Genomic DNA, 23,748 nt, shown 5'->3' on the forward strand with positions numbered 1-23,748 from the left:
TATTCACCTCATTATCCCCAATCCAACAGTCAAGCTGAAGCTTCAAATCAAGTATTGATTAAGATGTTAAAAAAATGATGGAGGATAACCCCCGACATTGGCACCGGCTGTTGTCAGGAAACTTTGTGGGCTTATCGAACATCGAAGAGAAGTGCTACTGGTGTAAGCTCTTTCACCTTGACTTATGGACATGATGCAGTGTTGCCTATGGAAGTGGTGATTCCTTCTTTAAGAGTGATGAAGCAGAATGAATTAGAGCCAGAGCTCTACGCGGAAGCAATGATTATGGAACTGGAAGATTTGGATGAGTTGAGAATGCAAACGTAATGCTTTTATGCTTCAGAAATCCAAGGTGGCTAGAAGTTACAATAAGCGTGTGAATAAGAAAATATTCGAAGAGGGAGACACAGTTTGGAAGGTAGTTTTACCCCTCGGATCCAAAGACAGAGACTTCGGTAAATGGTCGCCAAATTGGGAAGGACCGTTTAAAGTTCATCGAGTGCTGGATGTAAATGCATACTGGTTGGCGAGTTTAGATGGTGAGCCACACAGGAGGTGCATCAATGGCAAGTACTTGAAGCATTATTATCCTAGTATTTGGGTAAGGATAGTGAAGGTAAATGATTCGTGAAATTGGAATGCGAGGAAGTTTAATACAAAGTAGGCTCAAATGCCACTTTGTTTAAAATCGGCATACTGACATATAGAAAGTTTCTGTGATATGAGGAGTAGGCTTTTAGGTCATCTCTTATTGAACATGTTTGTAAATAGTGATGAAAAATTTGTAAATAAATAAAAATATTGGATCATTGAGTTCGCTGTGGTTAATAAATGTTGAGTAAAGTGTTTGTTATGTTAGTTGGCCAAATCAATGATAAAGTGAAGGTCGTTTAGTGCATGTCTCAAAACTTCGGTGAGCATTATTCGGAAAATGTTATTTAGCCATTTGTTGGTGACAAATGTTGACTTGCAGTATTTGCGTTAATATTGAGGGCGTTCAAGTTTTTAGAAAATTTTGGCAGAGTTTCCTTTGTAAATGTAATATGCCAAAAATATAAACACCTAAAAATAAACCCCAAGCAGCACATACCAAGAAAACAAGGTATCTTAACAGCAAAGTTGGGCTTCTTAGACACTTTCCAACATTCACGAAACAAAAACAAAATAAGCCAAATTATGGCAAACAAGTGTGACATATCAGGAATGTACCACACTTTGGTCCGAACATTACACAAAAGAGCCAAAACACAAACCAGGATCGCAATAAGGGTGAAAGCTAGTGCTTAAGAGAGATCAAGTTGACGTAACTCTTCCCATTTGGACGAGCACTCGGCCCGAGTCTGCTCAGCCGCTTTCAAGGTGTATTCCCATTGTTGATAGGCATGCCTTTGATTTACTAAATCATCACCCATGCATTGGATGTCAGCCTTGAGTCTATCACAGGAAGCCTTTAAGACCTCGCTGTCGTGTAGAAGGGTTACCATGTCAGCTTTATGTTGGACAAGCTCCATCTCTAACTTTTTCACTAGCTCTTCCTTAACATCAAACTTCGCGTTCTTTTGATGTAACATGGCGGTTTTTCTCTCAGAGAGCATGCCATCCAACTTCTCTTTTTGCCCCTTGAAGTTTCTCACCTGAATCAACGTCTCTGAACAAGTAGAACTCGTAGCCTAAAAATCTGAGAACATGGTTGGCAAAGTATTTAGCACATCATGCTGGGGATGGGGGAAAATTAGGGCTACTTTTCAAAATAGACACAATAGACAAAATGGTGGCCTTTCCATGGCCCCTAAGACATTGAGATTCATGCTCAGAAATACCGCAGTGAAGCTTTAGCCGTGGCTAATTCCAAGCCAGAGGGAAGATTGGATGAAGAAACCATGTGAGATGGTCCCGAATCTAAAAAGTTGAAGTCGAACTCCAGATCCTCTTCAACCGAAGAAACCATGGCTCACCTTGTCGTCAAGTTCTGCAATATCACAAAATGTTAGCTGCAGATTATAACAAAAGGAAACGAATGGGGTTGCATTTACCTGGAGGTTGGAAGTGACCGCCAAAGGGCTTTCATGCAAGTCTCCAGTGTGACTCTCTATAGCAAACTCCATGCGTTTACGAGGGGACAACGGAATAACCGAGCAAAGAAGATAATCATCCAATTCGGTCTCCGGATCAGCTGAGAGAGGGTTACTTGTATCGGAGGAAGAACCGTCATCCTCCACGGTGATGCCACCAGCAGACGGGATTTGCCCTCACGACCCACCAATCAGAATAGTCGTCTGATACGGTAATGGGATGTTCAATGACAGGGTTCTTGAAGAATTTTGCTTGCTCGGACAAATCGATGAGAGACAACGAGGTAAATTTTCTCTGGGAAAGTTCCGTTTTCATCATGTCATTGATGGAGTGAGGCAGATGCAATATGCTAGAAGGGAGACTCGGGCACAAACTGAGCTGAGAAGGATACAATGCTGGATTGTAAAACTCAAAGGAATGAGTGCTTTGATCACGAGGGGATGTCCCATCACACACTAAGAATCTCGGGTGAAGAATGGTAACTTGCACAACATCGACGATGGATCGTGCATCGGTCTTCCTCACAGTGGCCATGTGTTCAATCCACGAGTAATCTTCGACCTTAATTGTGAAGCAAAGTGGACGACGGGCTGGCCGATCAATTGGTAAGGACTGAAGGAAAGAAAAAGTATCCTGCGACATTGAAGTCACTTTGACAGGACATAAGATCCTTCCACGACAAATGTTCAGTGAGAGCGCCATGAGGAGATGCCAGTTCAGGGAAGTAAGAAAACAACCATACTTGAAGAATCCACATGGCTCTGTTGAGCTTAGAAAGGGGTGTGTCTTTTAAAACAACATTCAACCATCGGTAAAGCGACCCTAAGAACATCACGCCGAGACCATGGACATGTTCAACACTTAAAGACCTAGCAAGAGCTAAATATTCCATGGTGGGCTTGCCAGAAGAGGGACAGAAGAGGGATTTACATATCAGCACCCACATGAAAGATATGCGCTCCTCGCTGGTGGGAGAAGTTCTTCTAAGCGCACACAAAGATCGGATAACTAGGGAATGGGATGAAGGATTCAGGTATTGTTCGGAAAGCTGAGGAAAGTCTTGAGTATCCACTAAACAAGCAAATTCATTCCCGAGAAGTGGAAGACCCGTGAACTGAAGGATATCCTGCAAAGTGATGGACATGGGACCACAAGGAAGTATGAAGGAATTACAAGGAGGAGCCCATAGCCTGGTAGCACCCTCGAGAAAATCTATATTGAAAGTGGTGTCAACAGTAGACATTTGAATGAGTTGGTAAAGACCTTGTTTCCGCCAGGTATTACCATCAAACTTTTTCAACCGGTCTACCCAAGTGTTCCAATTTACATCACCTCGTGGTAAAGATTTAAACTTGGCGTACTCAAAAGGTGGCGCCACCTTGAAATCTAACAACTAAGAACTAGACTCTAGAGTGGATAGAGGGAACAACAGTTTAATACTCTCAATGGGTAAAGGAATTTGGTAGTAAGACGGGTCGATAGTTGGATTGAAAACTTCTACCAAGGTAGAATCTCCAGGGACATCTCCAGACCTGCGAGTACAGGGAAAATCAAAAAGAAAAACAGGCTGATACATCGAAGCCAAACAACTAGGAAAAGAGTACCTGGAAGTCGACATTTTGTTGATTATAGAAAGAGAGTTGTCTCGATAACCGAGTGAGTTCGCCCCAACAAAAAAATCGCTTGATGTCCCTGCAACATCGAAGAATCATATTGCCTCATTACTGTGGTTACCGCTGAAGATTTGCACTTCCAGAAATATGCTACGCGATTTTAGGATACAAGAACAAGACAAGGCAGCTCATAGAGCACGAAAACAACTACGCCTTCAAATTGGGTCTACTACTTCCCACACTAGAGAAGGAGTTCAAAGGATTACCTGTCCTAGGAGGCCTCATGGTTGGGAGATGGGATTCTGAATCGATGAACCTCGAAGAACGCCACCGCTGGCATGCGTTGTTCCCTATAACCACAAGAGGCGCCGATGCAGTGGGCGGAGGAGGGGAAATGGAAGACTTTAAACGCTGGAATCCGTCGGGAAGGTGAGAGAAGTCAAGAAATGAGGAGTAGCGGCATGGAGCGGCATTTCTTCGGGAAAATCGGGGGGCACCAATGGAGATTTGGGGGGAAGTGAGAAACAAAAGGATGAAGAAGGGTTTAAGGAAGGTGAGAGGAATAAGGGGTTGTTTGGGAGAGGAGATGAAATTTGGAAAGAAGGTGGTAAGAGAAAAGATTTTTTCACTACAAAGAAGTTGCACTGATAAACCCTAGACTGAGAAACACCAGAGGAATTAGGGGGTTCAGGGAATGCACACTTGGATTTAACCTGATGGAAGAAAAACATACGTCTCGATCAATTCATTTTCAAGTCCGTAGAACCACTCATTTCTCAATCATATGATTCTACGCGATTTGTGAATAGCTAGTTTAGCCCATTGGGCCGAATTAATAGAATGACCAAATAGCAAAATTTGGCCAAAATTGGCCAATGACCCAAATTGGCTAAGGGGCAGTTTTTTAGCCCAAATCTTGAAAGCCCATTAACAATAACAAGCCTACAGAATGTGGAGAGGTCCAATGGACAAACCCGAAAGGTGTCAGTTGAAAACCACGATGGAGGAGGTGACCCACGATGCATCAAGGATAAACGTGAAAGATGGCCAAACTGCTCAAAGGAGTTGAACAAAAACAGGAAGGAAGAATGAGAAAGAGGAACAACAAACACATCCAACAAAAAATCTACAGGAAACTTCTGCAGAATTCTATCATTAATTGTTCGCTCATTTTCCATTTTCAAGCAGTCTATTTTCTCGTTCCTTCAAATTTATTCTAGAATGACGATCAAAATTCATAATAGCATATTTAAGTTTGATGTTGTTTATGAATTATCTCTATAATTTTTTTATTTTCCTCAATTTATACATTTAGCTTTTCAAGTCATATCAAGGGAACTATAACTAACGGTCGAATCATGACTCGCAACGTTTGGCAAACGAAGTCGGATCATCACATTTGGCACAAACACGTGTCTAACACGCCTCACAATTTTCGTTAGACACAGTAACTAATTATTAAGTATTAGCGTTTGAAATTTATTAAAATTATTGATATAATATAATAAATATATTTAAATTTTAAATATTATTATAGAAAATTGTTATATAAAATATTTATATAATTTGAAATAACACTTAAATGAGGATAATAATCTATTTTTCGTTGAATTGACCTTTTTATCTTTGCTAGTGAAACCGTTACTATTAAAAATATATATAAATTATATATTATTTTGTCTATCAAAAAATTAAATAATAATTTTTTTTCTTAAAAAAAATCGTTTTTTTTTTATCATTTATTAGATGAATAATTTTGATGAAAATTTTTAATTATTTTTCCAAACAAGTTAAAAAATATTTATATTTAAATTTTAATTATGATACATAATAATAGCAATTTACGGACAATAAATATACCAAAATTTACGTATGATGTTCTTTAAAAAAAATTAAAAAACATGATATTATATAAAATATAAATTATATTTTATTTAATATAATAAAAAATAACAAGAAATAAATATATAAAAATAATACAAAACTCAAAATCATAACCGAAGTTAAATAAAATTATATGATCAATTTAGATTTCAAGGAACATAAAATTCAAATTTGAATTATAAAAAAGAAATTTAAAAGACTAAATATTTAATTAAACATTTATTTTCTATTTATTTTCAAATATTGAAAACAGTAACGGAATAAATGAATACTAATAATGTTTTTATATATAGATGAGGAGGAAAAAATGAGAAGAAAGAAACTAAATATTCAAAGGTTTGCATCAAATGTTTCATCTCTTCTTTTTTCACTAAATTATGGCACTCATGTCTAGCAATTTTTCCATAAGCAAGCTGATATATGGCACAAAACTACATGAAATACAACAAAAATTCCGAAAAATTGCAGGGAAGGAGCCTGTTGGCGAGAGCCGAGGAGGCTGAGTTACAAACATACATTCATAAAATGACAAAGTTTAAGCAAAAATTCAATCGAAGGAAAGATGGGAGAAATAAGCCCGATGTTTATCACATAAATCCCATTTATTATTATTCTCACAATTTACAGTATGAATGCAGGAAAAGACTACTGCTGTATAAGAGTGAGAAAATTATGATTCAACATGTCGATGTCTCCGTGTAGTATAGCCAGGTGTTCATATTCCTTGGATAATCTCTTTCTTGAGGAAAATGCGGCCTTGAATAATTTCTAGAGAAGAAATAGAAGAGCATTCCATAAATCAAGATACAATATCGAGGCCATTTCTTTTCAAATATAACAGCATAAAGCACAAAAAAAGGGTGGTAGGTATACTACCTTGTAGTATATGAAATTTTTTTGTCTATTAAGGGTTGCCCTGTAAAAGTTAGTATTGAAAACATCACATTTGTCATCGGTGGAAAGATTGATCATTTCCATGTTAAGGTCATCGATATCAAGACATGAGATCCCTGCAGGTAACGTTTACCAAAATATGAACCATACCATTATTTCATAATATCGACTAGATGAATTAGCTAACAATGTGGCAACATGCCATTAAAAGTTAGATTCGAATAAGTGCCACAATTGGCGTGAGAATTGAAACGTAGCAGAAGTTCAATGATGGAGAAACATATAAAAAAATCAGAAAATGAATTTATAGCATGCTATATCATGGTGTATTAATAAATATGGAAGATTTCCATCATTGACAGATTAACGTCACAACTAGAAAGCAAACACAGAGAAGGATTAAGATGTAATATACAAGCAAAACATACCACTTTTGGAAGGTGACATTAGCAAATTTGATTGAGCACCATTGTTGCACTGTGGATGTTGGCTTCCAGATGAAACAACAGGTATTGACCCATGAGTGGCAGAAACATTATAGTCTGTCGAAGTTGAAAATTAAGGAAAATGATCTAAAAGACAATGAAGCAGAGGAAAATGGGCTGATATGCGAAAATAAAATAAAATGAAAGTCAAGTTTGACATAATTAACAAAATAAATGTTTAGGGGAATCTGGTATAAGTTAGGAAATTTACTAACCATTGGATTTTATGATTGAGAAAGGAGGAAGTATATCCACAGCCTTGATTTCAATACAGTTACTGAAGGAGAACATGCATGGACAACGGAAATATGATGATTGCAACAATTAGAACCAACAGGAGGGTTGCATATGTTTTCTGCCGTTAAATTGCAATTTGCTGATGCAGAATCCAAAAGATTTAAAGATATTGAGGGTGTATATTGACTGGAAGAAATAACACTACTCTGTTCTTTATCATTGTCAAGAGAACAATAAGAATATACAAGTTCAGATGATTGGACAGCATTTGAGGTCATAATCTGCTCATCTTTTGTCGAAAAGCTATTTTGAAGAGTCTCACAAGTCCGTGATGGTTTCTGAGCAGCATCACAAGCTAATAAGGTTGCTGAATCCATAGACGGAGAATCATGTTGCTGTACTTTATCAGCTGAAGCCCCTAGTGGTTCAGGTAAGCTTTTATCCTCTTCCAAACTGAACTCCAGAAACAAAGGTAACTCACCTTCAGATAACCAACCATTGCTCGGAACATCCAAAAAATACTCTGCCTCATCTGAAAAGCTATAGCATGTCCTTCCTTGTTTGAAGCATAAAAACTCAGTTTCATGGACTGAAAGTGATGGTGAACAAGCCATGGCCAGTGTGGTGTTGCATTCATTGTGATTTTCTTCATCAAATGTCATGGACAAAACTTTATTTTTAGAACTTGGATTGAATATCACGACCTTTGAATTCCTTTCTCCAACACCCTCTCCTGAGACATTCCAAATCAATGTATCACCGTCTTCTTTCAACGATACACCAGCGTTGGTTTCTGGGAAAAAATCTGCACTGTGAGTCATAGTAGGATTTGTAACAAGGCCAACGTCACTCCATCGTGATGTATCACATTTCTTTAGAATATCACTGGAACCCCGCTCCACGGGTAATTGCTTTTTGTCTAAATAGGACTTTGTCATATTGCTTGAGATCCGTGTATCATGATTCCTTATGTCAGCTTGTTTACAAATCACTGCTTGTGTCTCTGGTTTCATATCATCCTTTAAAGGTGGAATTTCATCTTGTACCCCATCCAAATAAAGTTTTTTGACACTCACACCAATACTCTGCACCCGATTCTCAACATACTTCATAGTATCCTGAAAATTAGAGAATTTTTATCTTAACAATATCAAGTCTATTTTCATCATACAAAATCATCTATCATTATACACTCGCTGGAATAGAACAGCATAACGAAATGACAACGAAGCTAGAGTAGGCATCACAGACGAAGGGCGACATAGACAAGGTGGAGGACCACGAAAAGCCTAACATATATGATGATGCCCCGAGATATCCCGGGTCATGGATAATATCCATTGTTAATGTCCGGGTCAGGAGAATAAAAGGTTCTGACCATACCAATAAAGTAATCGGACGGATCGGCACCCGAGTCATGAAATTACTCGGGATAACGAGAAAGTGGCTGGAAGAACCCACGGAAGGGCCGGTCAATCAGAGACCAGGCCACGAGAGTACCCGAAGCCGAACCTCCCTGAGAAGTTATACATTCATGTTCTTATAAGGAATCCCGAGGAATACCTCACCATGATCATTTCGATATGAGTGAAGTATTTAATGCCGCCGATCAACAGTGTTTATAGCCGATTTATCTCTGACATTATTACAAGTGGTCAATAAATCAAGTGGCATGGATGTGACAAGTATGCGATTTGACATGTCAAAACAATAAGGTATAATCAGCCACCCTATTATAATTAATGCTCTCACACGAAGAACGAGGTCATCATTGAATCCTTTACTATAAATATCAGGTTTTTTACTTGCATTTACTATCTTTCAGATATTAATTCATATTTAATACTCTCATTTGCTACACAACAATTATCACAGCCATCACTTGGCTACATTGGTTTTGTTGCTCGAGTGCCCTGCTGACTTAAGCATCGGAGTGGCCACGCCGGACTCCCCTCCGGCGCCCATTCACGTGGTTATTTTCTCATTCACAGATCCTTCAAGGAGCTCGAGAGTTTACAATCCAAGTCCAGCGTCTAACTCCTATTTCCTCCAATATCTTGATAGTTTACCCGGCAGAGTTCCTGACCCGACTCGTCTGTTTCGCCCGGGTTGCATCATCGGCGCCGTCTGTGGGAAATTGTGAGTTCTAAGACGTTGATATGGATCCTACCAGAAGAACAGCAAATCAAAACAACACTCATGTTCAAGGAGAAAACAACACTCGTATCTCTGGTGCTGATGGTCCTCCCCCTAATGGTCCTCAGCCTACCATTCATTTAACCCCCGAGGAGTTACAGAAGATTATAACTGATGCTGTTAAGATGGCCACGGCAAAGAAGGCCACTTCTCACCATGCCAGTCATCCCGAGCAACAACATGAACAGCCGCGAAGGGAAGAGAAGGGGGAATCAAGCGCGGGTTCTAAGTCTCCCACTGTTGCGGAAGAATTGGAAAAATTGAGGAAAAAAGTGAAAGTGTTAGAAGGGCATGTTGGTTCTAAAGGCAGCGCTCCAGCTGCAAAAGGTTGCCCATTTTCTGACATCATTGTTCGGGAACCATTACCCGGGCATTTCAAGTCGGCTAAAATCAAGGACTACGATGGGAGTTCTGACCCCGAAGAGCACCTTGCTCGTTTCGAAAACATGGCTATGTTGCATTGTTATGGGGACCAAATTAAATGCAAAGTGTTTCTAACCACTTTGATTGACTCGGCACAAAGGTGGTTCGAGGGTTTAGCTCCTCAGAGTATTCTCTCTTTCGAAGATTTTCAGAAGGTGTTCTTACATCAGTTTAGCAGTAGCAAGAAATATAAAAGAACCGCATTTAGCCTATTCGAGGTAAAGCAGCGCTCGGAGGAAACTCTAAGAGCTTATATCAAAAGATTCAACCGAGTAGCCTTAGACGTACCTGCTTGCGCGCCCGAGACAAAAACTACTGCTTTCACGCAAGGGTTGCTAGAAGGAGATTTCTTCCGCTCCCTCACCAAAAAACTACCAGGAGATTTCGAAGACCTTTTGTCCCGGGCAGAAAAGTACATCAATATGGAAGAAGCCCAGCACCAGAAGAGAGAAGCATTGAAGAGAGCAAGGGGAGACCGGGCTGTCAGGCCTGAGGAAAGAAGTAACAAGAGGAATGGTTCCGGGCATCTTTCTCATGTTTCCTTGAGAAATGCCCGGGATATGGAAGTTCAAGAATGCAGCTCGGATGTGGCCCCACTCTCTAATCTCACAGTCCGGCCGGTTCGATCAGAGAAGGTCAGATATTGCACCCTACATAAAGAATGCTCCCACAACACGAATGAATGCCGATCCCTAAGGAAGGGGTTTAAGAAGCACACTGAGCCGGAATCTCGCCCTACTCGGGAGAAGCCTAGGTCGCCGCCCTGGGTATCACGACGACCTGGACCGAATGTTCCTAGGAGATCGGCTGACATCCCCAGTGGAAGCAGGAGAACAGAAGGGAACTTTAGGGAAGAAAAAAGCAGACAAGTGGAACGAAAAGACCTTTCCCCTATCCGGGGAGTGATCAAAATGATTTCGGGAGGATCTACTGATGCTGATTCCAACCGAGCCAGGAAAGCAAAGGGTAGAAGAGTGTGCTTAGAAGTTGATGGGAGGGATCGAAGTGAGCCGGTTATTAGTTTTGGCCCGGAAGACCTCAGAGGAGTCAGCCTACCCCATAATGATGCTCTGGTTATTCAGGCCCGGGTCGCTAATTATGACGTGTTGAGAGTTTTTGTGGATAATGGGAGTTCTGTTAATGTTATTTTCAAGGAAGCCCTGGTCCAAATGGATTTACATGAATATCCGCTGGAAGTAGTTGCGACTGCTCTGTTCGGCTTTGCCGGTCATGCTGTGTACCCGGAAGGGGAAATCACTCTACCCCTAACACTTGGAAGTGGAGATTTGAGGAAGACAGTTATGACAGTTTTCACCATAGTAGATGCCCCATCTTCGTATAACGTAATCCTTGGAAGGCCAGCTATGAACGAGATGAGAGCTGTAGCCTCCACTTATCACCAGAAGATCAAGTTCCCGATACGAGGGCAGGTGGGAGAGGTTAAGGGAGACCAACCCTCATCCCGGAAATGCTATGGTGAAACAATCCAAGTAGATCAGAAAAGGGCGAGAAGGGAGGACAGGGGAAAGAAAGTGGCTCAGGGAGCAAAGGAGGTAGAAGGGAATGAAGTAAATTTTGTTGCAGAAGACGAGCAAGAGGTGGTCGAAATAAAACCCGGAAAAAGTATCCGAGTGGCCCGAGACCTGGAAGACTCCACCCGGGTAAAACTCCTAGCCTGTTTAAGAGCTAATATCTCTATTTTTGCATGGTCCCAACAGGAACTTGTGGGAATATCACCCAAAGTAGCCGAGCACAAATTAAACATCATCCCTGGATCCCGACCTATAAAACAGAAGAAAAGGCACTTCGGGCCCGAAAAAGACAAAATCATAGAAGAACAGGTGAAGGAAATGTTGGGAGCCGGCCACATCAGGGAAGTCCAATTTCCCACATGGCTCTCTAATGTGGTCCTTGTTCCCAAGGCCACAGGGAAGTGGAGAATGTGTGTAGATTTCCGGGATCTGAACAAAGCTTGCCCGAAGAATTGTTACCCACTTCCTCGAATCGATCAGTTGGTGGATTCAACTTCCGGCTTTGAGTTACTAAGTTTCATGGATGCATATCAGGGTTATCACCAAATCTCCATGGCCCGAGAAGATCAAGATAAGGCCAGCTTCATCACTTCTGGGGGCACCTTTTGCTATGTGGTCATGCCATTTGGATTAAAGAATGCCGGAGCCACATATCAACGCCTAATGAGTCAAGTCTTCCAAAAGCAGATAGGCAGGAATGTTGAGGTATATGTGGATGATATCTTGATTAAGACTCGAGAAATGTCTTGTTTTATTGCTGATCTGACAGAGACTTTTGCCACGTTGAAAAAGTATGAGATTAAGCTCAACCCGGCCAAATGTGTGTTCGGGGTCAAGAGTGGAAAGTTTCTGGGTTTCATGGTTACAGACAGAGGAATTGAAGTCAACCCGGAAAAGATAAAAGCTGTGATTGACATGCCCTCCCCTCAATCTACCCGGGATGTACAGAAATTGACCGGGAGGATTGCTGTTTTGTCCCGATTCATCTCTCGATCTGCTCACCGGAGCTATCCTTTTTTTCAAATCCTCAGAAAGGCCCAGAAGTTTGGTGGGAATGAAGGGTGCGAACAAGCTTTCCAAGACTTGAAAAAACACTTATCCGAGTTACCTGTTTTGGTAAAGCCGGAGCCGGGGGAAAAGTTGTGGATTTATTTGTCTGCCACTGAACATGCTGTCAGTTCTGTTCTCATCAAGAAAGAAGGGACAGATCAGAGGCCCGTGTATTATGTTAGTCATGCCCTCCGAGGAGCAGAGTTGAAATATAGTGAAATGGAAAAAATAGCTCTAGCCTTGGTAATGACTGCCCGAAAATTAAGGCCATACTTTTTGTCTCATCCGATAGTGGTCCTCACCAATTCCCCACTCGGAAGAATAATGACACATTCGGAAGTCTCAGGAAGAATGGTGAAATGGACAATAGAGCTGGGGGAATACGACATTGAGTATCAACCCCGGACCGCCATCAAAGCTCAGGCTCTGACAGACTTCTTGATAGAAATGATCCAACCGACAGAGGAGGAGGTATGGAGAGTCTTCGTTGATGGCGCTTCAAATCTATCCGGATGCGGAGTTGGAGTGGTCATAGTAGCCCCATTCGGAGAAAAGATAAGATTGGCCCTGAGAATCGATTCCCGGGTTACAAATAACGAAGCTGAATATGAAGCTGTTTTGTCAGGATTACAAGCCGCCCAAGAAGTCGGAGCCTCCCGAGTAATTATTTACTCTGATTCTCAGTTAGTGGCACAACAAATTAAGGGTGCTTACGAGGCCAAAAATGAAAAAATGCTCAAATACTTGAAACTCATAGCAGCCCGAGCTGCCTCTTTTACCGACTGGAGCATTGAGCAAATCCCCCGGGAAGAGAATGAGGAAGCTGATAGTCTGGCCAAGTTAGCTGCTTCTATGTCCGAAGTAAGTACCCGAGAAATCATGTGTTTTACCCGATTGGTACTATCTGTTGATGAGGCATCACCTACCCAGATAAATTCATGGATGACTCCCCTGATTGAATACATAGTCCATGCCAAGCTTCCGATTGACCGAGTTCAGGCTTTAAAGATAAAGAAACAAGCACTCAGGTTCACTCTATTGAACAACACTCTTTACAGGCGATCATATCTGGGTCCTCTATTGAAATGTATCTCAGAAAGGGAAGTGGAATACATCCTCCGGGAAATTCATGAAGGATGCTGTGGAGAACACTTGGGAGGGATGACCCTGTCTCGGAAAGCCCTATTAGCAGGATTTTGGTGGCCCCGGATGGATCAAGATGCCGCCAAACTAGTCCAAAAATGCCAGGGTTGCCAACACCATTCCAATTTTCACCATCGCCCAACTGCAAGTATGCAACCAATCTCTGCCTCATGCTCTTTTGATCAATGGGGTCTAGATATAGTGGGCCCCTTCCCCATGGCCCGGGCACAAAAAAGATTTCTTCTAGTGGATATTGATTATTTCTCCAAATGGGTGGAAGCTGAGCCATTATCCAGAATTACTGAAGACGAAGTTACGAAATTTCTTTGGAAAAGCATTGTTTGCAGATACGGCATCCCTAGGAAGCTAATTTCCGACAATGGAAGACAATTCCAGGAAAAAAGATTACCTCCTGGTGTCATGAAATGAAGATTATTCAATCCTTCACCTCAGTAGCCTATCCTCAGGCTAATGGCCAGACGGAAGTAACTAACAGGATCCTCGTGCAAGCACTGAAGGCCCGGCTCCATGGGAAAGGAAAAGATTGGGTGAAGGAATTGCCAAGTGTCTTATGGGCTTACCGAACTACTCCTCGATCATCTACTCGGGAAACACCCTATAGCCTGGTATACGGGTCAGAAGCAGTCCTGCCAGTGGAAATCGGGCAATCTTCTATTCGGATAGAGTCCTACCCAAACCACAATGATCAGTCCCGGGCCATTGAACTTGATCTGGTTGAAGAAAGGCGAGACAGAGCTAACATTCGAATGGAAGCTTATCGTAGCCGGGTAATGAAATCCTATAATAAGAATGTTCGGGCGCGAAATTTTCAGATAGGGGACTTAGTCATGAAAAAATTGAAACCGGTGGGCGATGTAGGGAAATTGGAAGCAAAATGGGAAGGACCCTTCAAAATAATTCAAAGAATCAGTTCTGGTGCAGCTTATTATCTTGAAGATTCTCTGGGGCAAATTCTCAAGAGGCCATGGAATGCTTTTCATTTAAAAAGATATTATGTGTAGAAGATACTTGTACCTACTGATTTCTACATCAAATAAAAAGATTGTTCGAGAAAGCGTTTAAATACTTTCAAATCCAGGGACCCGTACCCTGGCCCGGTGGACCCGTACCCCAGTTATACTTTCAAATCCGGGGACTCGTACCCTGGCCCGGTGGACCCGTACCCCAGTTATACTTTCAAATCCGGGGACTCGTACCCTGGCCCGGTGGACCCGTACCCCGGTTATACTTTCAAGTCCAGTGACCCGTACCCTGACCCGGTGGACCCGTACCCCGGTTATACTTTCAAATCCGGGGACCCGTACCCTGGCCCGGTGGACCCGTACCCCGGTTATACTTTCAAGTCCAGGGACCCGTACCCTGGCCCGGTGGACCCGTACCCCGGTTATACTTTCAAGTCCAGGGACCCGTACCCTGGCCCGGTGGACCCGTACCCCGGTTATACTTTCAAATCTAGGAATATCGGGGAAGCCGTTATCAAATGCGATGAAAAGATCTCATTAACAAAGAAGATATTTACAAAGTGCTCGAAACCCAGGAGTAAAAAAAAAAAAAAAAAAAAACTAGTTTTATTTGGGATCATGCTCCTTGTTCTGCTCCTCCTCGTCTGGGAGAGAGGCTGCTGCCTTCTCTAAATCTGGAAAATCTTCCCGGTCAGCTGGGACCAAACCCGCCTCCTCGAATTGTTCCAGGCACTTGTTGAAGCCCTGTTCAAAGTACGGGAAGGCTTTCTTAGCCAACATCAGCTTAAACTCAGGAGATTTTAAAAAGTTGGTCATCTGCTCCTCCTGAGCAGTCTTAAGAAGGGATACGGTAGCCTGGAGACCATCAGCTCGAGCACGGGAGGACTCAGCTTCCTCCCTTAACGCTTGTGTCTCTGCTCGGGCCACTGTCAGCTCAGCCCGTATCAAATCCATTTGTTGCTCCCAGACAGCCCTCTCCCAAGCCAACACATGCTCGTGAAGCTCGCTCAAACGGTCCACCTCCCCTCGGAGTTTAGCATGCGTCTCCTGGGCCGAGGTAGCCCGAGCATTGGCCCCTTTAGCTACGTTAGCTACTCGCTCGTAAGAATGTACGAGCATCTGCAGGCCCTGAAAATATTGTTCAAACTTGAGAATAAAGCGAGAAAAGAGAGAGAAAGGGAGAGAAGAGAAAGGGGGGGGTTACAATTTCCTGAACTTACAGAAAAAACCCGGGACGTTCCTTCGCAGAGAAGCATGTTGGGATGAAGTCCCTGAAGGTGTGCCACCTCGTCAGGACGAAGAAGGCCCCGGATCATTTTAAGAAGATCCGCACTGATATCTTCACCGAAGATGTTGGGGATAACCCAAGGCCTTCCCCCAGAGGCCCGATAGAAGAACCTGTCATAGGAGGAGACCGGACGACCTCCTCGACGTCATCCTCTACTGCCACCACCGGCTCCTGGATGGCTTTCCTCTTTCGTTGATTAAGAGGAGCTGGATCCTCTTCGGTAGTTGGGACGGTGGATTCTTCTGGGGGAAGAATGGGTTCCTCACGAACCATCATTTCTGCTTCGTCCCTCTGTCCTTCAGTTTCCCGGGCTTCAGCCAATGCCCGGGCTTGGCGTTCTTCCTCCTCTTGAGTTTCCCGAGCTTTCTTCTCAGCCCGGGCTCTTTTTTGATCGGCTTTTCTCTTAGCCGCGGCCTCCTGGAAACTCGCCCTGATCATGTCCTCGGCTGCATTTCAAAAACAGCATGTCAGATAACCAAGCAGGTGAAGGATACATAAAGGGAAATAATGGTAAGATAATACTTTACCAGCCTGCGACCCGGGGTGACTGAACTCATCTATTATCTTGTCCACGGGGTCTTCAGGCCGAGACCCAATCCCATAATGAATCAAGTTGTCCCCCCCAATCAATACAGAGGAAAGATAAGATTGTTTTTCTAGGGCCCCCCAGGCTTGGATAAAAGGGGGGAGGAGTTTGTAATCCCGGGAAAGCTCGGGTTGGGAAGGCATAGCAGAAAGAAAGCCCAAAGTAGTGGTGGGGAGAGTCGGGAATTGAAGAAAGAAAAATTTTGTCTTCCATCCCTTCAAAGAGGAAGGGATATCATTTAAGAACCGGTAATGCATCCGGGCCATAAAAGAAAAGACCCCATCATTAAACGGGCAAGAATAAAAATAATGAAAAATTGAAGAATTGATGAGAAGTTGTTTCATACGGAACAGTACAAAAGTAGCAGCCATAATACGAAAAGCATTAGGATGGAGGTGGTTGAGGGGAAGGTTGAAAAATCGGGCAACTCCCTCAAAGAAATGGTGTACCGAGAAGCGGAGACCACTCTTGAGCTGCTCAAGAAAGAAAGCATGATAGCCGGGGGGAGGGGTATCTGGGTGATCGTTCGGTCCAGGAATTTTGATGTCATAAGTAGAAGGGATGGAGTCCAAAGATTTCAACTCTTCTATACTACCCGGGCGAAAGGTAGAAGTCACAGTGGAAAACCATGGGAGACTTGTGGCCTTCTCTTTTCCCTTGCCCTGGGTACCAGCAGGCCGAGAAGAAGAAGTTTTGGATTTTTTAAGGGGTCGAGAATGGGAAATGGGAATGCCTATTGGAAGGCGAATGGAGGTCTCAGAAGGGGTCGGGGAGTTATCCTCCGATCGGCCCCTGACATTTTTGCCGGACGTGGAAGATGTGGAGTTTGACATAATGAAAAGGGTAAATGAGGAAAGGAGACTTACTAAGAAGTAATGGAGATGGTGACCGGTTGTCGATGAACGGAAAGATCGCCGGAATAACACCCACGTGACGGAAAAGCTCGAGAAAAGAATTTGGCAGAGCTTCGCTACAAGGGAATTTGCAAGTGAATGCTGAAAACCATTCATATACTATATATAGGGGAAGAGGGTGATCTATACCGTTGATCTAAAGCAGATCGAACGGACCAGATCAGCCTCGAAAATTGAGCGGCATCATTGGGCGGGATATTTGAAAAGACGTGAGCACAAATCGAGAAATTATAGTCATTCACTTGCTTGGAATACGGACAGTTCCTGACAGCTTGTCAGAGGGGGATGCGTCGTTCTGACATCGCATTAAATGATCAGGGAAGACGAAGTCCCGGCGTATTATCCTAAGCCCGGGTGGCACGAAGCCCCGGCGTATTATCCTAAGACCGGGTGGCACGAAGCCCCGGCGTATTATCCTAAGCCCGGGTGATACGAAGTCCCGGCGTATTATCCTAAGCCCGGGTGGCACGAAGTCCCGGCGTATTATCTTAAGCACGGGTGGCACGAGGATCCTGCGATCAATTAATAGCTTATGGTTTTCTTGTTTATTGATTCTTAATCTATGCCGGCTTGTTCACAAAAGATATAAAGTAGCAAGATACATTAAAATTTTTATTAAGGAAATGGTCGGCGTCGTATTGCAGCTATTTTAGAAGATACATAATCTTGCCATTCATTCATCCAATCAGTCAACTCTTGAAAATAGAGACTGGTGAAGGACTCGGCGGTTGAAATCTTGTTCAAATGATGCCACTCCTTCCACAGCATAGCATGCAACAGAGCTTGGTCGGTGGCTAGGTCTGCAGGACGAGCTATTTCAAGCTCTCGCCTATATTTCCTCGCCACTGCTCTCTGTGCACGAGTAAGAGCCAGGCCATTCTGGTAAGCGATTGTAATATCTTGAATCTTGTACCAAGTGGACATAACCTTTACCTCGATATACTCTTCGACAGTTCTTTTTAGATTCTTCGTGTAAGGACGTAGCTCGGCTGGTATTTGGCTATGAGCACCAATGGAAGAGACTGTACTGCTGCAGATACTGGAATCACTTGAGCCCGACATGATGAACTAATACTCATTTCATCCATATCGTCTTATTTATAGGAAGGTGACGTTTAATGTTGAAGAAGGTAAAGAGGCCCTAGGCAGTCGAAGCGCCTTCCTATTTACCCAAAAAGAAAGTTGATCACCATCATTGACTGAATACACAAACGGTCAAGATTAGTCTTGAATATAGAGCAGAATAGACGGAAAATCATACACGAATATCTAGGTGTTATAACCTTGGAATACGAAACGATTTTCGTCGACATAAATAAGCATGCATCATAATAATCCTTATGGATTGACCGGTTACACTAACCAACGAAGCATATTAGTCCGGGAAACGCAAGGTCCCAGTACTATCTACAGGCTCGAATAATGTGAGGCCCCGGTATATTCTTATAAAGCCCGGATGGTGCGAAGACCCGACATTTGATTTCGAGACCAAGATACTATTGTTTATCGGTTATTTGTACCTATTTGCGTGCAGGAGATAAAGAAACATGAGACATGATAATTAATAATTTTTTATTATTAAAGAAAGATCCGGCGAACTGTTACATTATCCATTATTGAAGATGCCGAAATTTGCCATTCAGTTAGCCAGTCAGTCAATTCATGAATCCGAAGATTGATGAAGGATTCAGAAGTTAAGATCTTTTCCAATTGATGTCATTCTTTCCACAGCATCATGTGTAACAGAACCTGGTCGGTAGCTAGATCTGTAACTCTACCCACTTCAAATTCCCGGGTGTACTTCCTTGCTCTTGCTCTCTGTGCTCGAGTAGGAGCCAAACCGTTCCGGTAGGTATTATTCAGGTCTTGAACCTTGTACCAGGTAGACATGACCTTCACCCAGATTAATTCTTCAATCGTCTTCTTCAAATCCTCCAGATGAGGACGCATTGCGTTGGTTACTAAGACGTGTGTGCTACTGCAATTAGTGGAGTCACTTGAAGACATGTTGAACGGATGTTCACCTTTCATTTCTATTCTCTTATTTATAGGCACATTACATTTAATGGAGGCACCTCGTAAATGGTATCAGGTAAGACGAGAGGACGTTCACGGTTATCGAAGCATCATTCTTATCCATCTCAAAATATGGAGCGTTTTTCGACAGAAATTTAATATTGATACATGCGTCATTATGATTCTACATCATAGCCCGGGAGGTTTGAGGCCCCGGCATCTTATTCTGTAGCACGAGGAATTTAGCTCCCGACATCTCAGTTAGGGAGATTTATTTTATTCAGTTCCTAGTACAAATACAATATCTAGAAAAACTGAAATTCTCGACAGAATTAGAAATGGACAAGCATTTTTATTCCGGAAAGGGTGCTGGGAAAGTAACGGAAATATAAAACAAAAATAACTTTTATTCAGAAAAAGAAATTCTTGCGGACTACATCATAATATGCTTCCTCTACAAACATCATCCACAGGGTCATCCAGCCCTTTACTTCTCCAGTAGACGATTTGAGGAAGCTGTCGGAATCGACAATGTCCGTCAGAATTTTCCTTTCCTTGTAGAGCATCAACTCGTAGACATAATCGTCCTTGAAGAGATCAGCTGTCTCAGAAACGTGCAGACGTTCCCGATACTCCTTCAGCTTTACCACCAGTCTAGGAGTATTAGCTTCCCCAGTCTCGTAGAGAAACTTCAATCTCTGAAGCTTTTCCCAGTAGTGGATAATTTTATGGAAGACTTCATCCTCCAATTCCAGCTTTCGTTTCTCCCGGGCTGTTTACATGAATTCTTCCGCCATATCAGGAGTCTTGGAGCCGCTTGCACCTGCCATTATATTCTCTAGAAGATAAATGTTGGTGTCATTGAACAAAGGAAGGGTTGTTATATATATAGGAGAGTGAAGCCAATCCACACCATTAATCCATAATGAACCCAACGGCTCAGATATCCATCAGAAATAGTGCAAAAATATTCATACAGACGAGAAGATATTCGAAAAGACAGGTCCAGGAATCAATGCGTCATAATAATTCATTTTCTTGAAAAAAGAAGAGTCTCTGACAAATCCTACGGCCTATGTCAGCTATAATCCACGTGTTCGTATACTACGATCAGCTAAATATATATATATATATATATATATATATATATAATAATAATAGTAGTAAGCGAGTAAGCAAACAATTTTCCTGACCGGGCCGGGCACACGAGACTAATCGGGACAACGAGTGGACTCTAGCCCGACTAATTAAGGTAGGAGTGATGATGCCCCGAGATATCCCGGGTCATGGATAATATCCATGGTTAATGCCCGGGTCAGGAGAATAAAAGGTTCTGACCATACCAATAAAGTAATCGGACGGATCGGCACCCGAGTCATGAAATTACCCGGGATAACGAGAAAGTGGCTGCAAGAACCCAAAGAAGGGCCGGTCAATCAGAGACCAGGCCACGAGAGTACCCGAAGCCGAACCTCCCTGAGAAGTTATACATTTATGTTCTTATAAGGAATCCCGAGGAATACCTCACCATGATCATTTCGATATGAGTGAAGTATTTAATGCCGCCGATCAACAGTGTTTATAGCCGATTTATCTCTGACATTATTACAAGTGGTCAATAAATCAAGTGGCCTGGATGTGACAAGTGTGCGATTTGACATGTCAGAACAATAGGGTATAATCAGCCACCCTATTATAATTAATGCTCTCACACGAAGAACGAGGTCATCATTGAATCCTTTACTATAAATATCAGGTTTTTTACTTGCATTTACTATCTTTCAGATATTAATTCACATTTAATACTCTCATTTGCTACACAACAATTATCACAGCCATCACTTGGCTACATTGGTTTTGTTGCTCCAGTGCCCTGCTGACTTAAGCATCGGAGTGGCCACGCCGGACTCCCCTCCGGCGCCCATTCACGTGGTTATTTTCTCATTCGCAGATCCTTCAAGGAGCTCGAGAGTTTACAATCCAAGTCCAGCGTCTAACTCCTATTTCCTCCAATATCCTGATAGTTTACCCGGCAGAGTTCCTGACCCGACTCGTCCGTTTCGCCCGGGTTGCATCAATAATATCCAGGCCATATGACCACACATAAATGTGTAGGAAAAACATTTGGCAAGGTCCCTATCACATGGGAATGTAGACGGATAATGGGTATGGTACAAGATAAAGATTTTTCAGTTGAGATCATTCTAATAGTTGAAATACCTTGCTCACAAGTCGTCGACCTCCTGACAAATGGCCTCAAACTTGTGATATATTCTCCCAACCCACGACTTGCCTTTTAAATCCATGGGAACATATAGGATGATTCCAAAAATTGATCAAGGCAACCCCTCCATAAATTAGAACACTAGAAATTAACCCGAACCATATAGATAAGATTCCATATGAACTTTACCCGCCAATGAATCTTAGCCATAAAAAGAACCAATACGAGATTTGGACCAAATTCGAAGGCGCGTCAATTAGTATTATTTATAAAGATCCAAGATTTATGAGCAAATTTCCATAATCCAAGCTCTAACATAAAATACCACACAAAATAAAGAAATAAAACTCGTTACTCTTGTCTCGTAATAAACTCTCCCAAGTGATGATACACCAACGATCAATTATCAACAAAAATTCACAAGTCAATTCAATATAGTTAAATAAGACTACTTGAAGATAATTCTGATCAAATTCAAAAGAGAAAAAAAAATCCAAAACAATAAAAGCTTCCAAATAACAAGACCCCGTTTTTTCAATCTTCCATGGTTTATCACATAATCCAAAAAAAAAAAACAAAGAAAGAAAGAAAAGAAAAAAGAATTTTTTTTTGCATACTGATGTTTAGATATACGGTTTCACAAACAAAGCTGAAAGGAAGTGAAAAAATTGTTGAAGAACAACTTAAAAGCATGAAAAATTTTACCAACTATTTCGGAAAGGATGAACCTAGTTGTGAAAGAGCGCTAAAGGCGGCGGAGAACCCACCGGCCGGAAGTATGCGGCCTTTGGGAAAGCTGCTTTTTGAAGGAATGTTTTCCAGGTTCCGGTGTCGTATGGGAAATTTAGGGAGGCGGAGTATAACGTGACTTATTTAAAAAATAGGATACGTAGGTCAATTTATATAAATGGCTTTATGTTTTAAGTATAAATACAACGTTAAATTTTGTTAAAACCCTTAACATTGCATTCATTCTCCTTTCAATTCAGTCGACTCCAAACCTAAATATCTCTTTCGACCCCTTCTCAAATTTCCCTTATCTCGACATAAAAAATTTTTGACGCAGACTCAATTGAAAAAATAGCTAACCAAAATCTGTTAATATTCACGTTTATTTCGATTTATTGTTTCTGCGTGCGTGGTTTGTGTTCGTATGTGCCTGGTTTGTGTTCTTGTTGAAGAAGTTCGACACAAGCTTGGTCGACCCACGCTGGCGACCCAAGCGTGGGTCGACCAAAGAACATTGGGTCGACTCAATATTTTTGTTCGACCAAAGAACATTGGGTCGACCCACACTTGGGTCGATTCGACTCAAGCTTCGGTCAACCCACCCAAATTCTTCATTTATTTTTCTAATGTATTTATTTTTATTTGTAACAGGTCTATTTGCCAAGAAAACTAGACAGAGATGCAATTTTTTCGCTTCAAATTGACCCTTGAATCCAGATATAAAGAGATTGTCGAGAAGATTCATCACTACTTGAACAACGAAGAGAGAGCCTATTTTTTAGCAGTCTGATAAGGCCAAATCTTATAAATATTTTTAGGGATTTGATTTTATAATATTTGTCATTATCTAAAATTTGTATCCCTAATTATGTGTTTATCAGGATTAATTTTATAATGATTGTAGATTTGAATAAAATAGAAAAAATGGCGAATTTTGGAGATAAGAGGATTTTACAAGATTTCAAAGGAAACAAAATACCAAAAGAAAGAAAATAAAATATTTTTATATTTTATTATTTTTATATTTTATTCCTTGATAATATTGAAGTTTTGGAATAAATCTATGTAGATCTTGACAAAAATAAAATCTCACATTTGAAAATAAAATTTACAATTTTATCTATATTTGTTATCTTGACATGAGCTTAAAAGATTTGAAGGATGATGCCCATTGAAAGAGTAAAAGGAGGCGTGAAGGCAGAATAGAGGAGAGGCGCAAATAGAAAAACAAAAGAGCAGAAGAAGTGAGAGGAGGAGAAAGGAGAGAGGGAGGCAGAGAACCAAGAGATGAGCAAAGACGTGAACAGTGAGAGAAAAGAAGAGAGAGGTTAAATATTAGTCTCTGTGAAATCGATACTTGGACTCATCATCCATTTAGTATAACTTGACCTAGTCCGTTTTCTAGATTTATTCCCAACCGAAATCCTCGGTCACAGTTTTCCTTTGGTAATTTGGTTAGGTATCATATAGATTTTAAC

The 23,748-nt window shown here is 41.7% G+C and overlaps 2 protein-coding genes across 3 annotated transcripts; one reads left to right on the forward strand and one right to left on the reverse strand.

The window, feature by feature from the left end:
* Positions 1 to 5,990: 5,990 nt before the first annotated feature.
* On the reverse strand, positions 5,991 to 22,400 carry LOC142555034 (uncharacterized). Of its 2 annotated transcripts, none has more exons than XM_075665676.1 (5): positions 22,247 to 22,400; positions 7,165 to 8,304; positions 6,893 to 7,006; positions 6,447 to 6,580; positions 5,991 to 6,338 (listed from the first exon to the last, which is right to left on the reverse strand). In XM_075665676.1, exons 2-5 carry the CDS (start codon positions 7,238 to 7,240, stop codon positions 6,216 to 6,218), a joined length of 447 nt encoding a protein of 148 aa, XP_075521791.1. In that variant the 5' UTR covers positions 7,241 to 8,304; positions 22,247 to 22,400; the 3' UTR covers positions 5,991 to 6,215. The 2 variants fall into 2 exon arrangements, with proteins under 2 accessions (XP_075521791.1, XP_075521790.1); XM_075665675.1 differs by having other exon boundaries at positions 6,012 to 6,338; positions 7,222 to 8,304.
* On the forward strand, positions 9,346 to 13,959 carry LOC142504327 (uncharacterized). Its single transcript, XM_075617207.1, has one exon. The coding sequence runs from the start codon at positions 9,346 to 9,348 to the stop codon at positions 13,957 to 13,959; it is 4,614 nt and encodes a 1,537-aa protein (XP_075473322.1).
* Positions 22,401 to 23,748: the final 1,348 nt, after the last annotated feature.

Source organism: Primulina tabacum, chromosome 9, assembly GCF_025594145.1.
Source record: "Primulina tabacum isolate GXHZ01 chromosome 9, ASM2559414v2, whole genome shotgun sequence".
In the NCBI taxonomy this organism is placed as follows: Eukaryota; Viridiplantae; Streptophyta; class Magnoliopsida; order Lamiales; family Gesneriaceae; genus Primulina; species Primulina tabacum.

Bases quoted from the DNA above. Each gene is read 5' to 3' on its own strand.
- LOC142555034 (XM_075665675.1), bottom strand. From the start codon at position 8,298: ATGAAGTATGTTGAGAATCGGGTGCAGAGTATTGGTGTGAGTGTCAAA. The intron at 7,007-7,221 runs GTATTGAAATCA...CAACTTCGACAG, and splicing joins CATGTTCTCCTTCAGTAACT to ACTATAATGTTTCTGCCACT.
- LOC142504327 (XM_075617207.1), top strand. From the start codon at position 9,346: ATGGATCCTACCAGAAGAACAGCAAATCAAAACAACACTCATGTTCAA.